The sequence below is a fragment of the Typha latifolia genome, chromosome 6 (assembly GCF_019914945.1).
Source record: "Typha latifolia isolate L0001 chromosome 6, TyphaL0001v2, whole genome shotgun sequence".
NCBI lineage: Eukaryota > Viridiplantae > Streptophyta > Magnoliopsida > Poales > Typhaceae > Typha > Typha latifolia.
In genome coordinates, this window is record NC_133091.1 from 8470016 (window position 1) to 8485940 (window position 15925).

The window sequence follows — 15925 nt, forward strand, 5'->3', positions numbered from 1 at the left end:
TTTTATGGTTATTAGCTCATTAGTGGAGTGCATATGGAGCTGGCCCCTTACTTGAAAAATATAGCGATTAAGATTCTTAATTTGACATATAGCTCCTCAAAATGTGAAGAAATTGGAGCTCATTTAAATGAGTAATGTATCATTGTATTGATTAAGTTGTCAATTTTAAATTTTGATTGATGATTTAATCGTCATATGACTCATTTTTATTTGGTCTTGATTTCAGATTTATTCAAAGAAGAGAAATAAATTAGAAGTGAGAAGGTTGAATGATCTAATTTATGTATAATTTAATACAAGAATGAAGAATCGAAAGATAGTAAAAGAGAAGGATCTTGTGGCTTCAAAAAAGAGATATAATGCAATTGATTGGATAATGATCCTCAAGAGTAAGAAGTCTTCCCAGTTAAAGGGTGATGGTGATAAAAGCATCAAGTGCGAAAGAATACCTAACATCAAGAGCACTAGAGAATAATTTACGAAAAGTCAATTCCACATGGAATTTCAAGAATGAGTCCTCCCAAAAAAATTGAGTTAATTACATTTTGGTTCTCTCAATATCACTCAGTATTACTTTCACACCCTCAAGAAAAAAAACAGAGTTGAGAATTACACCTGCTGAATTACTGAAACGTATCACTGAGCCCCTCCGTCAGCATTCTGTTAGAAATTCTTTTCCAAATAACCTTGCAAGATTGGAAAATAGATAGACATAAATGTCCTCTCTTTCCCTTTCATATTGTTTTTTTACTTCTCTCATTCCTTCTTCTTTACATCATCTCTTCTCTTACTGGGTAAGAGAATTTGGTAATGAGATGTGAGATATTTGGAGAAGTTACCATTGATGCAACTAATAGAGAAGATAAAGGATGTTGAAGGAGAATGAGGAGATTGACATGAGTATCATAATTCATAGAGTATGAAGAGAAGAATATGGAAGGGAATGAAGAAGGAATGAGGAGTGTATTTTATTTTTGCTTCAATTGACTAAGTCAAACGTCTCTCCATCATTAAATTATTCTTTGGATATGGGTGGAATTGTTACTTTTGTCATTCTGTCGAAGGCATCCAGGGGTGGTAGGATTCTAATAAGTTACGGGGTGTATTCATCCACTTTTTTGTTTAGGGGGTGAAAGTGATACTCAGCAATGGTTGAAGGGCTTAGGATCTAACTAACCTAAAGAATTTTAGTAAAACTTATATCCATTTTTTGCAATTCAGATAGCTAGGCTATCAATTACAATGGCCATTTTTTTCTGCATAAGTTTTGCTAAGCTACCAAAACCAAAAAGTAGCACGTCTCTTATTGTGTAAAACCAAGTAGTTTGTACAGTTGAAATCTACGGACACCTTTTCTGAACCTAGTGCCTTCTTTATTCGTGTTACTTAGTAAAAGTACATATCTGTCATGCAAATTGATAATTAGAGCATTCCATGGTTGAGAAGGCACAGAAATATAATTGATATATGCATACCGGATCAACTTGAACAACTTTATTGTCATGGATCAATGAGCCAGATATTTGAATAAGGGCAATTCCATCAGAAGTATAAGTTTCATCATTCAAATTCTCGTCTGCTATCAACTTCTTGTATCCAGAGCTCATTCCACCCTGCACATTATTGAATGCAATAACAAAGAGAGCAATGTATTCTCAAGTCAATAGTTCAAAGCAATCAAGAAAGGTTCAGTTGTTATATATCATTATATCTACAGTATTTATTACTTCAAGGAGGGAAAAATTCAAAAGAAGCAAAAGAATATACCTTTAAGACAACCATGGGCTGGAAGAGAGCAATAAATTGAGGGGGCTCCTTGCCTTGATAAATGCGTCCCTAAAGAAAAAATTAAGTAAGAAAGATCCTTTTCTTCTTGCATGTCCTTGAAAATCTAAAAAGAAGGAAAAAAAAGTACCTGAACAGGTCTTCCTTTTAAGGAATTCCACATTGCATTAGCTAACCGAGTTGCCATCATTTGATCATCCTGGAAGAAAGCTGTAACATTAGCATTGCCCATGTACTAAGTAATGTAGAACTAGAACTATCTCCAGAGAACTTGCTGATCTTCACTGGCTCATTTTATTAATTAACTAACAGAAACAAATTATACATGAAACAGCTTAGGGCACATACTTCACAAAAACCATCTGTATTACAACGGAAGAGCACAATATGATACCCTGAATGCCTATTGGTATGAAGGTGCGGGCTAGATCTTAGTGAAAAGCCCTAGACAAAGACGATTGGCGCACTCGTGAGCTGGATTGGGTCAGCTAGGGTTTGGGGTGTGTCCCTCGTGTGAGGGGCACACTAGGGACTAGGGGTGGCCGACCTAAAGCAAAGGCAACCCTAGCTAGGGATTTCAGGTGGTTCAAATCAAGGAGGAGGGCAGCTAGATGATGGCTAAGGCCGGTGAACAAGCTAGGACTAGTGGCGACTAAATTTAGGCGTAGTGGCTGTGGCTTGGGGCTGATGGAGAGGCTTCATCCAAATTTGTTTAAGGCATGGAGAGCAAGGGGTGGCTACTAGGAGGCGGTGGTGCTAGTGGCAGTGAGGAGGCCGACGGCGGAGATGGTATGGCTTAGCAAGGAGGAGGTGGTGGCACTGGTAGGTGATGGTGGTTGTGGCTTAGATGTTGTGGTAGTGCACCTTGGGCCGAGGATGGGTCTCAACTAGGGTGGTAGCTAGTACAAGAGGGTGACGATGATGATAGAGAGGCATAGTAGCGACTCGGCTAAGATAGAGATAGTGGTGACTTGCGGATGCGGACAATTAGCTGGCAACAACGGTGGCGCGATAGTCGTGCGGGAGGTAGGGATAACTAGGGCAAAAAGAGACAATAAGGGAAAGACCAAAGACGAAGTGAGAGAGGAAAAAAATAGATCAAAATCAATCCATGCATAAGTTAACTAGGCTCCCCTCCACAAATTTATAGAGGCTACTTCGATTAAGCCGAATAGACTAGTTGACTCAGTTCGAACCCAACCAATGTAAATAAGATATAGGCTCGAGCTGAACCTTACATAGACCCAAACAATTATAATAAACTAAATAGCTAATCTGAATGAAATAAGACTCGACTCAACTCAACCAAATCACTAACTCGAGCTAACGCTAGGCTCGATTCCAGACGCGGCTCGGATCGTAATGTTTTACCCAAATTATTTCAAGTGATGTTTCATGGAAAGTAAAGAGTTTATTATTTATTTATTTTGTTGTGTCCTATCTTTTGCAAAATTTGCTATATCAATGTATCATGTCATGCCCATGTCCGTGCTTCTTAGGTAGCACTATGTGGTCCCATTAGACATCAGACAAGTCTAAAGTTTGAACCATGTTAATCTATTCTCATGTACGCTAACTCTATGTTGGGTATTAATATATTATCATTCTATATTCCATCTTTTCTAATAACACCACTTATTTACCATAAGATTCCCATCTTGGTCACATCCAAACCTTCAAATTTTAATTCATTTCGACGAGCCATTTTTATAATCCTATTCTAATTATGTGCACAAAATCCTTGTCAATTTCTACTTCCTCTTGAAGTAGAAATCCAAGGTAACAAAGATACTTCTTTTCAGCTATAAAAAGATTCCTTCTCTATTTTTAACTCAAAATCAGTGTATTGAAAGACGGTCACGAGTTGCAGGCAATCACCCAACAGCCTAGCATCTAGGCAGAAGGCACGCGCCAAGTCAATCCAGCATTTTTAATATCTAAAAATTAAAAAGAACTATATATGATATATAATATATACTAGTATAGTATAGAATTATGTATAAAGATTTTAATAGTCCACGACACCAAAATTATTAAGACATAAGTATTAATATGTTTTAGAAAAAAAATAAAAAAGTTAAAAATTACATAATGGGAGATCAATCTTTGTTGGTGTGATGAGAATTAAATAAACCTCCTTCACTTCTATTCAAGGTTCAAAAAATCAGAATTAGTCTTCCGAAAAAACAACACGTATCGACCTATTGACCGTATCGATCACCTGGATCGAATCGGACTTTTTTTAATTACGTAAATTCTAAATATTATTTAAAAATGTGAAAAGATTTCTAAAAACTTAAAAAATAACAAAAAATAAGAAAACAAAGAATGAAAAACTATGGTGCAGTGAAAACTAAAAAGAAGAGATTAGAGAGAGAGCTAGTGGAAGAAAACCAAACAAAAGAAAGAAAAACTATGGTGTAATGAAGAAGAAGAAGAAAATAGAAGAAAAGGAGATGGAGATTGGAAGAAATAAAAAGAGAGAAATAAAGAAACAAAATTAAAAAATTACATACTAGAGTTCGCTGGAGTTAGATCTACATCGTCGTAGCTCGTTAGAGCTAGATCTCTCCGTATGAAAAACAATAATTATATGGTAAGAAGAGAAATAGAAAGAAAGAGTGAAAAAGAGAAAGAAAGAGAGTTCGAATAAAGCCTAGATTAGATCGGGTTTGGCCAATCTCAATCCAGATCAGCCGATCCTACGAACCATGCTTCTATTAACATTTCACAAGTCCAATATGTAGATTTTTGGAGATGAGTGGTGGTGTCCAGCTAGCATGTGAGACTTTTAGAGATAAGTGATGGTCCAACACATGTCCATCACTAACTCCGTCGTTTCCAACTCCTCACTTCCATTATAACAACAGTAAGAGAAGGAAATGAGAAAAAATAAAGGGAATATCCGCTCCACGCCATCGCACGAGCCCAACCTCCACGCCATTGCACGAACAAACCTTCACGCCACTGAAGCTGCACAAGCCCAACCCCTCCATGACGCACTAGCCCAACCTCCATGATAGCGCACCAGCCCAACCTCCATGACGGTCGCACGAGCTCAGCCTCGACGATGCCGCACAAGCTTGAGATATTTGCTTGCCACCCACTGTTGGAGAGGAAAGAGCTCAAGAGAGAGGGGTCAAGAGAGGTCGCTGGTTGCAGCCTTCGATGCCCCCCTGTTGTGGAAGTGATTTCTTTTTTAGGGTTTTGCTATCGAGCGAGCGAGAGAGACAGATAGAGAGAGCAAAGGGCAGAAAGCAAAGAACAAAGCAAGAGAAAGCAACTAAGTAGGTTAGTTATTAAACTCGATACACTTAAAAAATCCGACCCGCATCAACATATGACAGGCCAAAGTGTCGAGCCACCTTATTGAGCTGCCTAGCCCACCTAGCACTTCTTAGCGACTAGGCAGGGCCCACAAAGGCGGTCGACTACCTTTCACCAGCACCAATCCACTTATCGGGGCCACCGGTGCCTCGCCACGGCGACCGCCAAAACCGCCATTAAAAAAATTGCTAAAAATTACATTCCATATATTAGTCTTAGACTCACTTCTTTAAACCTTTAAGATAATTAGATCCTATTTTCTTCTCGATATGTCTACATCCATACTCAACCCTATCACACCATGGAACCTCATCTAAATCTCTTTGGGAAATTCATCTATAACTAGTGCAAACATGTAAAGACATAACGTTAAACCCTAGAGCAACCCACGTTTATAGCAAAGTCACTCACCCCACTAATTACCTTCATAATTGTAGTATATACCTCATACATGTCCTTAATAACATGAATATATTTAAGATATCTTTATTCTCTAGAACCCACCACATTTATTCTAGAACTTGTCATAGGATTTTCCAAAATGAATAAATATCACGTGCAAATCCTTCTTTTCCCTAGAGATAGCTTATATAGTAAAATAACCTTGCATAAAACAAAATTGTTTTTCAGATAAACTCATTTCGCTTGATCATTGTTCAACTATTCTCTCTCCCACTATCTCTCTAAAATTTCATAGTGTAACTCAAAAAATTTGGTTCTCTTTATACTATAAGTTTATGCTAGTTTAAATTTTCTTTATTTTAATATATTGGTACTAAAATGCCCTTTATCCACTCTTTTAATATGACTTTATTCTTTATAATGCTAAATAGATTCACCAATCAAATTAAACCATATCTGCTAAGCACATCCATACTTCAATTGGGATACTAGCTAAACCTAACAGCTTTGTCCAAGTCTTATCTTCTTTAAATTTTCATAAAGGAAGACTAAAACAAAATGCCAAATTATGTGTTAGTTCATTTTTCTTAATCTTTTAACAAGCCGTGTAGCTTTATGAAAAAAAATAGCAAGAATTTCCAAATTTATTGCAGAAAGAATGAGAATTGTTAAGAACCTGACAGTATTGTAGTATATACCTCATACGTGTCATAAATGGGTCAACCCATCTAACCCGATTATTAAACATGTATTGTTCGTGTTTATCACTTCAACCAAATTAACTCGTTTATGATCCGACCCACTAACCTATTTATAACCCAAATTGTAAACCTATTTATGGCATGATATCTCGTTTATGTCGCGACTAACTCATTTATAACCCGACTAACCCGATTAATACATTTCTAACCTGACTAACCCATTTATAACCCAAAAAAATGCATTTGCAATCTGACTAAACCCGTTTATAACTCGAATAATTTATAATTTAATAATTTTTGTTACTCGATAACCTGTTTATGACTTGTGTAACCCGTTAAATAAAAGGATAATATTCATGCTTGTAATATCATAACCGACCCGATTGCCACTCCTAAGTATATCCTCATATATATCATACGAGCTACTAAGTATATTTACCTGAATACTATCTCTGCCCATCCAACAGTTTAAGAGATACTCTTCTTTTTTGTCACCGGAATGATATGTGTAAAGAACAATATAAGAGTCTCCGCTATAAAATTTACCAATCTCCTCCTTTGGAAGCGAAGTCTTAGCACTGCCATTGATGCGCCAAACCTGAAGAATATTGATGATTTAACATTTGAAGAGAAATTTTGTGGAAGTACGATAAGAATATATATTAAGATAGAGAGGAAATGTTCTAAAGCCTAAAAGGAGCACAAGAGAAGACCTCAAGCTTTCCATTTCTTTCGAGCAAAGGAGGAATTTCCTCATTTAAAGGAGAGCCTTTTGATGTTCCCTTTACATCAACACCCTGCTGCTTTAACAGAGCTAGAATACCAGCCAACATAAAAGTTGTCATGTTCAAGAGAAACAAATTTGTCAACTTCATGGATGAAGAATCAATTACCTGCTACTTTTCCCCTGCCATCTTCTCCACCAGAGGCCCCAGTTCCAGCTCCAACAGGCCATGATTCAAAATGGGATTTGAATGAATGTGTCTCATAACCTTGAATGATTTGCGTTGTTCGTGTTGCCTTTGATCTATTTTGATTAATGATGAATTCCTACAAAGAGAATGTAAGGGAAGTCTCTACATAGATAGACATCATCTGTAAAATAAACAGCTTAGAGTTTACCTCAGCAGCTTTACTAGCAGCTTTTCTCTCTTCTACTTGTGTTACACGGCCAACCCAAACAAATAGCTCCGCACCATTATCAAGTAAATAGCATTTATTGCTCTCAAGCATTGCTTTTGAAAGCGTGTTTTCTTCGAAGTTCAGTTGACCATCATTAATACTGCAATGAAAAGCATCATCTGCTTGTATCATAGTAAAAGAATGCTGGCATACTAAGATATTGAGGATTAACCAAAAGAATTTTCTAGAGCATCCACCAAGTACATATTCTATTAGGAAAAGAAGATCAAAATTATCATCCTTCTCGTCTTGTTACCTTAATAACTTACATAGCACTTAACTAGATAGGGAATCTAAATAGAGATTCTGGTAAATGAAACTGAGGTTAACATTTATTTTGGGGAAGCTAAGTGTCATCTTGCCCAAGGTTCCAAAACTCAACATCAAGATCGGAATCAGCTGTTGAAAAAACGATACGTATCGACCGTATCGACTGTATCGATCGTATCGGCCAACTGTATTGGATCAGACTATTTTTAATTTCGTAAAATTCTAAATATTATTTCAAATGCAGAAAATTTTCTGAAAATTTATTAAAAAATCAGAAAATGAAGAAATGAAAATGAGTCACATATAAACTTTAAAAACTTTAAAAAAAAACTCACTCAAAACTATAATGAATTTCGACTTGATAGACATTTACTCTTAAATTATTATTGTAAAACAACACACAGAGAGATCTCTCTTCATTGTTGTTCTATAATAGTAAGAAAAGAGAATTTAAAAAATGGGTAAGAAAGAAAGAAAAAAATAAAAATAAAAATTCATCTGAGTTCACCAAAGTGGACTAGCCAGAGGAGCTTACTAGAACGGCCACCAAATGAAATTAGTGAAGCGTGAGAGTGAGAAATAGAGAGTGAAAACTGAAAATTTGAAAAGAAACTAGTTGATGACATCAATTATTAATATCTCCTAGGTTAGATACATTTTAGATTCGACCTGAATCTTAAAACAAATAAATTTCAGTTGATATTGTTGTTTTCAGCCGATACGGCCGAAATCGACCGATACTAGCCGAAACTGATCTGATCGGATCGGCCGATTTTGGGATCCATGATCTTGCCTATAATCATGTTTTTTATAGGATTAGTTGAACTACTCTATTATCTCTTCTAATATGTATTAATTATGCATATTTAAGATGATCATTTGTCAGCTGTTGGCTATCAAGCGACATTAATTGGCTTATTCTGCAAGTGCACTGAGCTTATGACGTATACGTTCTTCAACAAAGTCAAGAAAAGATTGGCATGATAGATACTAGATATATCATTTGTAGATATAACATTCCTATAGCAACAGTTAACAAAACTTGCCACCTTTGATTGTGGATTCATCTCAATGCATCACACAAAAAAAAGGAATTTTCTTATTTTACACCCTACATTACATGCTTATTGCCATTTATACCATACTTTATTATTCAGTTCAAACCCCTTCATTTTCAATTAAATTTCCAAACACCTTAAGTCCCCGTTCACTTCAGGAATAACAAAAATCCTTATAACCGAATGAGGATAATTCCCTTGCCAACCCCTGAACTATCACCTTTTTTCCACAATAACCCCCTAAACTTTTCAGAGAGTCGTGTAAAAATGAGTGATAGTTTAGGAGGTAAAAAGAAATTATTCCTTCCAAAATACCACCTCTTATTCTAGAATAACAGCTAAACATCAAAATATTCATATTTTAAAATATAAATACTATTTATCAAAATTACATCTTATACAACGCACTAACCTAATTACTAATTTAACCTTAATTTGACTACAACTTCTAGTAAATATCTTATTATATTTATCACTCATCTCTTATTTCTTTTAAAAAATTTATCACAATTCATTACTCCTCTCCTCTCTCAAACATCTTATCATAATTTGTCACTTCCCTCTACCCTCTTCTCTCTTATCATATTTTTTTATTTTACACTAAGTAAATAAAATTCAACGTAAACAACATAAATATCAATAATTTAATATTTCATTTAAATAAGCAAATTTTAAAAAGTATTATTATAATTAAATATTATTTTAATTGTATGTAATTAAATATAAATATTATAAAATTCTTAATAATATAGTATTTAATTGATATAATATTTTTTGTAAATTATCTTATTATTAAAATAATTTTTATATGTACTAATAAAATCACAAATGTAATATTAATAAACTGATATTTTATTGAATTAAATATTTACTCAGATAAAATAATGCATTTACTATTTAAACTATGTATTAACCTAAAAATCTTTCTTTCTAAAAAAATAAAGTAAGAAATTTGAAAAAAAAAATTAATATAATATTATTTATAATCTCATGTTTTAAGATTAAATAAAATATATATTTTCCATGTAGAACAAATTTTATTCATTTCGACTATAAAATATATAATATTTGGAAATTATTTGTATGGTATGAAAAATACCATAGCATTGCATAAGTGGATCCTACCTGTATTGCATACCTATCGGCCTAGCTGTGCATACCAAACTAACTGCAAAACATATGTAAGTATAACATTGCATAAGTACTACCCTAGATGTGTATTGCATACCTATCGGTTTAGCTACGCATACCGAGCTAACTGCACTGCATATGTAAATATAGCATTAGATAAATAGCTCGGTATTGCATATGTAAATATAGCATTGGATAAGTACAGCCTTGTATGTGTATTACATACCTATCAGCCTACATGTGCATACCGAGCTAACTATATTGCATACGTAAATATAGCATTGCATAAGTACCACCTTACATGTGTATTACATACCTATCGGCCTAACTGTGCATACCAAGCTAACTACATTGCATATATAAATATAGCATTATATAAGTACAGCCCTATATGTGTATGCATGCATTGCATACGTAGAATATTTTATTTTATTTACCATCTATTCTATCAATCTCCTTTAAATCAAATTGAATGGTAATTCAATCATTTTTCCTTTTTTACCTTCACTTCATGTCACATTAAAAATAATTATTACACTCTTACTTCAGAATATAAGTAAACATAGGAATAATTATTCCTATAATAAATCCCTTATTTTGGTAATAATAATTCCTATTTCACCTCTATTCCTAATGTAAATAAGGCCTAAATGGCCTTTGCATTTGTTATTAGATTTCAAATTACACCCCAGCAAGGTATTTTCTATGATTTGATGAAATGCAGAGGGCGACTTAAACAAAATGAAAAAGAGAGGATAAATCACAATAAACACATACAGCAAGGTGCAAAAAGAAAAGAAATCCCAGGAAAATAAAACTCAGATATGATAAGATAAAGAGAGCCCCATCATGTACTGGGAAAAACTAGGGGATTCACGTATTCATCCTAAGACACAAACAACAAAACAAAAAGCTTGCAGGTAGTGCCTAATAGAGTTAGAATAGCCGAATAGGAAATAAATTTTGTGACACTTCAAAAAATTCAAATTCAATCATTTAACATTTCCCCATATAATCCTTGTAACATATCCTCATTAATTGATGCAGAATCTATGATGGAACATAGCCATCTTATGCCCACATTGTGTTCAACCACCTTATTTAATTACATTACTAACTAGCAACTACTAATGGTTTATATGCTTTGAAGGATTGTCATGCCAGTCAGCATAGTGCTGGTCAACCAACATGTGGTATAGGGGCATGCCAAAGACAGTTCACCTACAAGAGGTATCAATTTAATTGAGCAAAATTAAGGGAAAATTAGGGGAAAACATAAAAGTTAAACATTTAAGTAGACCTATTACTTATAGTTGATCTTTGACCCAATTGCAATAACTGTTTGAAAGTCCAATGATAGATACACAATTAGGATTTCCCCAAATTTACAACCTTAATTTTTGAAAGTGCTGAAAGTAAAAAAGTCATCAAACTGGGACCTAATTGGCATAGAATCCAAATAGGCCTTACTTCATTTGAGCATTTGAATTGTTTTCAACCATAAATTGCAAATTCTTGGTCGAAACTACACTTCTTAATAAAAAAATTAAGGTCTCCCAAACTTTTCGAACAATTAAAAAAAATCTGAAAAAAAATATATTGGAGAAAAACATCAAATAAATTGATCTATGATGTAAGTAGATTTGTCCTCTAGGAGTTAATCTACTCTGAATTTCAATGATTTGTTTCATAGTTTGACTAAACATTTTTTAACTTTTATATTCATGGCATTTTTGTGTCTCGACAGTCACTCATATACCCGTTTTACAAAAAGTTGGAAGTGTTAGACCATTATCTAGGGCTACATGACATTCATTTAATCATTAAAACATATATTAAGCTTGAAAAAATATTTGAATATCTAATATAGGGTGTGCAAGGCCATGCTAGTCTGCCATCGGGACACTAGAGCTTGTCAAGACAGTATCAACATATCATGTGCCACTGGGACGGCAATCCTTACTCATATCTTCCCACAATAAAAGTGAGTAGGTGAAATCAAATGTAAGAAGAGTGTTGTAGAGCAACTGATCAATTGGATGCTACAAAAACAAGTATCACTAATTACTTCATTATGTCCTGACTTATTTACCTTCACTTAAACACTAGAGGACAAAGACAAGTTTTTCATCCATTAGAACTACAATGGTGACAATGAGGCATAAGATTTTGTCGATAAGGGAGAATGAAAAGGGCAGAGGATAAAGGATGTTTGTAGATGCACATAGAACTCCACTCATCCTTTGAAGAACTTGAGATAGGATTGCAAGGAAAACATAACTAGAAAGATGCCTGAATAGAGTAAAGATACACAATTTTACGCTCAGAAAATAAATGTATTTGGAGATATATAATTACAATATCCAACTAGACGCAACCATTACTTAGATGAAGTTGACAGCACCATATTTCGGTTTAACTGTTAAAACCATATTTACACAACCATGTAGAAAGAAAACAGAATACCTATATAGCTTTGGAGGTGTCATTTCAAGAACATCATCTTCCCCAACCGCCTTTTTGCCAATTGGAGCAAAGCCTCCAAGAAGAATCCAGAATTCGCCTGAATCTGATTCTGTTGCGAGTTTTCCATCCTCTGACATTATCGATGCAAATTATGTAAATAAAAAATAGATTAATTGTAACCAGAAGAGAAGAAAATAAATGTTAAAGAAGTTGCTTCTCTCACCAATAATTGCAACATCACATTTTCCTTCATGATATTTATCCTTCAAATATTGTATTACTTCTAATGCTTTAGCTCTTTCCTGGATATTAGAGTTGGCACCATTGAATTGATATATTTTATTTTCTGTGTCCAAGATAAACACATCATCATGATTCAGTGATGAGCGAGAAAATGGAACCTGTGACAGATAACATCTGGATCACCATTCTAAGCATAACATTTTGGTGGAAAGTTTAGTCATATGGGGACCAGGAGAAATGTTCTAGAACCTGCTTCACTCTAACAACTCGCTTCCCCCTACAAATATATAATCGTGTTACAAACTTTTCCTCTTCCGGCTTCTTGAATCCAGAGGCAAAGCCTCCCTCCAAAGGAATAATGCATGGCTTGAAGTATGAAAGAAACTTGTCAGATTCGTGACCTTGAACTTCTCTGTGCTGAACTGCACGGCCTCCAAGGACAGCGTCCAGTTCAACTGTCTTGATTGCTGCAGTTCCAGCTTCATCCTGTGATGGATAATGAGAAAAATCATGAGGTAGTCGCACATAATATTTGTGGGTATACAGAGGCTACAATGGCATACTTGACTTGTATCTTTCCCAATCCAGAAGTGAATATCATAAAGATAGGCACCACCTTTACCAGAAGTTGTCTGCAAAAGGAGATAGATAATATAACAAACAAGGTTGACAGCAAAAGAACATTATTACATTATAAACAAAAAATTAATTGAACTACCTGTAAAACTATATATGAATCTCCTGAGTAGAATTTACCATGATCTGATTTTGCCAAAGGAACTGGCTGAAAGTCTTCAATCCGCCATATTTCTGTCCCTCTACATGATGTTAAGAGGCATACAACATAAAGAAAACAATAAAGGTACTTTCCCAGCACAAAGAAACTATAAAAAAAAAAACACTTCATATATCAAAGAAAGTTCAGTCAGATAAGAAAGATTATCAAAATTATTCCAGGATGATTCTAAAAAGGATACACTCTTTGGCCAGCTCCTTGAAATGCAGGATCCACATTTTTTCCGGAACTTGACATAGTGTAGCTACCTTACAAACAAATTCTTGCAATAGTGTTGCAAAACTGTAAACCCCTTTATCAAGGTACGAAGACAAGCACACCTGAAACTAGAAAAGATACCATATGCTAAAAAGTTCTGACAACTTTAACTACTTATCCACTACCTCCAAATAGATGAAAGTAATCTAAAAGTATGGTCTTAAATTATACTCCGTACAGAGCAGAAAGCTTAACGTGGAGGGTCAGAGAACTCTGACAGTTTGCACAGAATGCAACGGTTAGTAAACAAAAAAGGACGTCAACTATGACAACATAATGAATGATAAATCAAAAGCAACGAAAGCACCCAATAACATAATGATTATACATTAGCCGGTATTGACGAACATAACCGAGATCAGAAACAACGATAAAGAAGTTTGAAACATTGAAAAACTACATGACAAAATAAGAGAAAAATAGAAATGAGATTAGCACAACAAGACTAGAAGATATACAAATAGTGATTCTCCTTTATAGAAAACATTGACAAGTTCAAAATTCAATTCAGGACTAAAATAAAAGGCAGCAATTGAGGGTATCACATACAGAACTGCATATAAGATATGAAACACACTAAAAAAACCTCCAGGAAGTTCAGTAATGATACATATACGAAAAAAAAAATGATTTGGCAAATGTTCAAGAGAGAAGAAGGAAGGAGAGAGAGTAACCTTTCCAGCCGTCACCAACCTCCAGCGAATGCCGTCTGCGGTCTTGGCCGTCGCCTCCGCGTATGCTTATTCGATCGACTGGGATTTAGGTTTACGGCTTCCGAATGGGGATCGTATGGGGGAGAAGAGCGGACGGGCCAGTTAACGGGTTATTGGATTCGATAGGATAATAATTCTTATAAAAAAAGAAACCGTACCTTATGAACCCCAAACACAATTTAAGAGACGCAGGAAAACTACGTTTGTTAATCTGTTAAATTTAGGTTTACGATGGATATACTATGCTTATATAATTTGGTGAGAGTTAAGTTTCCTTAATTAGCTAAATTTAACTCGGTGCATTTTCGAAAAAATATTCATAAGATATTTATCTAATGTCCAAATATTATGAAACTAGTTGGATAAGCTCGGACTCTATTTACTGCTGAGAAGGTTAAGGAAGACTGATTTAACTAAACTATGTTTATCTCGAATTCATATTTATATCTAATATGAGCCCTTAAAGCAAATCCTAGAGCGAGTCAGTTTATGGTTTTAGCCTATATATATATGTGGAGAGCCGCCACTATTTTAATCAATGAATTAAGAAAGTATTATTTGTTAAGCCCTTGTCGCTCATATCTCCTCACTCTCCTTCTTCACCAACCGATGCCACATCTTCCATTAGCACGGTATCATCTAGTCCCTAATCTCCCTCGTTTACGGCACCACCCTTGTCCCTAAAGGTCGGGTTTCTCTCCCTCATCTTCTCTTCCTCTCGGTTATCCTCCAATTTGCAATACTACACATAATATCATGATCTTCGAGCACTATTTGCTCAATATCTTAAAATCAATGTTATGAACCGAGCATCCGCACTCGATCAAAATCGGATGCAAGAAAACAATCATCGCAATCGGAGGAAAAATAATCACCAAATATTCTACTGTAGACTTACAAACCCAGGGGTAGTCAATCTGTAACTTTCTGATCTACATTTTTGGTATTTATGCCCTTTGTAGATTCTAACTGCAATTGGAACGAAAATACGCAAAAGTGGGGGGTGAACGTGAAGGTGAAGGTGACAGGTGACAGATTATGGTGATGATGGGGTGAGGGATGATAATAGTGATAGGATGAATGGATCGTAGAGTTGAGGGGATACGGATGAGAGGGGAGAAGTGGTCGAGATCCCAAGGAGGAGGAAGGACTCAATGGACGAGGGGGATTAGAGGATCACCAGCGTCGAGATGGCGCATGGCTAGGGCTTGAACGAAGAGGAAGAAAGATTACGGTAGAAAGGAAAGGAAGAGATAGAAATCAATATTCATTCATAGTCCTCCTTTTGATTGCCATCCACATCTTAAGAGACTAACCCAACAAGCTATAATAATAAATAATAACCTTTAAAACAACGAATTATCACCGATCGCGTTCGAGCGGGGTCGAATGTGTTTGAATAAGGAATTCAAGTTCTCTACTAATGCCAATATATGCAAGCATTCGCACATGGGCATTCAAATGAGATTGAGTGTGTTCGAACGCACAAATTGCGTTCTCTATCGATGCGAACACCTGCAGGCATTCGCAAGGGGCGTTCGAACGCGAGAGGCTCGCGTTCGAACGCAAAATACATAATCCATATTTTTTTTT

At 35.2% G+C, this 15925-nt stretch overlaps 1 protein-coding gene across 2 annotated transcripts in view; it reads right to left on the bottom strand.

Annotated features, from left to right (window-relative positions):
- The window catches only part of LOC140790843 (villin-2-like), a 40655-nt gene extending 26169 nt beyond the window's left edge, over positions 1 to 14486 (bottom strand). Inside the window, exons 1-14 of one of the 2 annotated variants that reach the window (XM_073141133.1) lie at positions 14294 to 14486; positions 13543 to 13681; positions 13284 to 13383; positions 13129 to 13197; positions 12815 to 13051; positions 12546 to 12723; positions 12323 to 12452; positions 7338 to 7497; positions 7109 to 7265; positions 6929 to 7029; positions 6655 to 6813; positions 1916 to 1984; positions 1768 to 1836; positions 1476 to 1613 (exon numbers count right to left, since the gene is read on the bottom strand). In XM_073141133.1, coding sequence (XP_072997234.1) covers positions 1476 to 1613; positions 1768 to 1836; positions 1916 to 1984; positions 6655 to 6813; positions 6929 to 7029; positions 7109 to 7265; positions 7338 to 7497; positions 12323 to 12452; positions 12546 to 12723; positions 12815 to 13051; positions 13129 to 13197; positions 13284 to 13383; positions 13543 to 13598 — 1623 coding nt within the window. In that variant the 5' untranslated portion in view covers positions 13599 to 13681; positions 14294 to 14486. Of the gene's footprint in view, positions 1 to 1475; positions 1614 to 1767; positions 1837 to 1915; positions 1985 to 6654; positions 6814 to 6928; positions 7030 to 7108; positions 7266 to 7337; positions 7498 to 12322; positions 12453 to 12545; positions 12724 to 12814; positions 13052 to 13128; positions 13198 to 13283; positions 13384 to 13542; positions 13688 to 14293 lie in introns of both variants that reach the window. The other variant, XM_073141134.1, reaches the window with a different exon arrangement.
- Positions 14487 to 15925: the final 1439 nt, after the last annotated feature.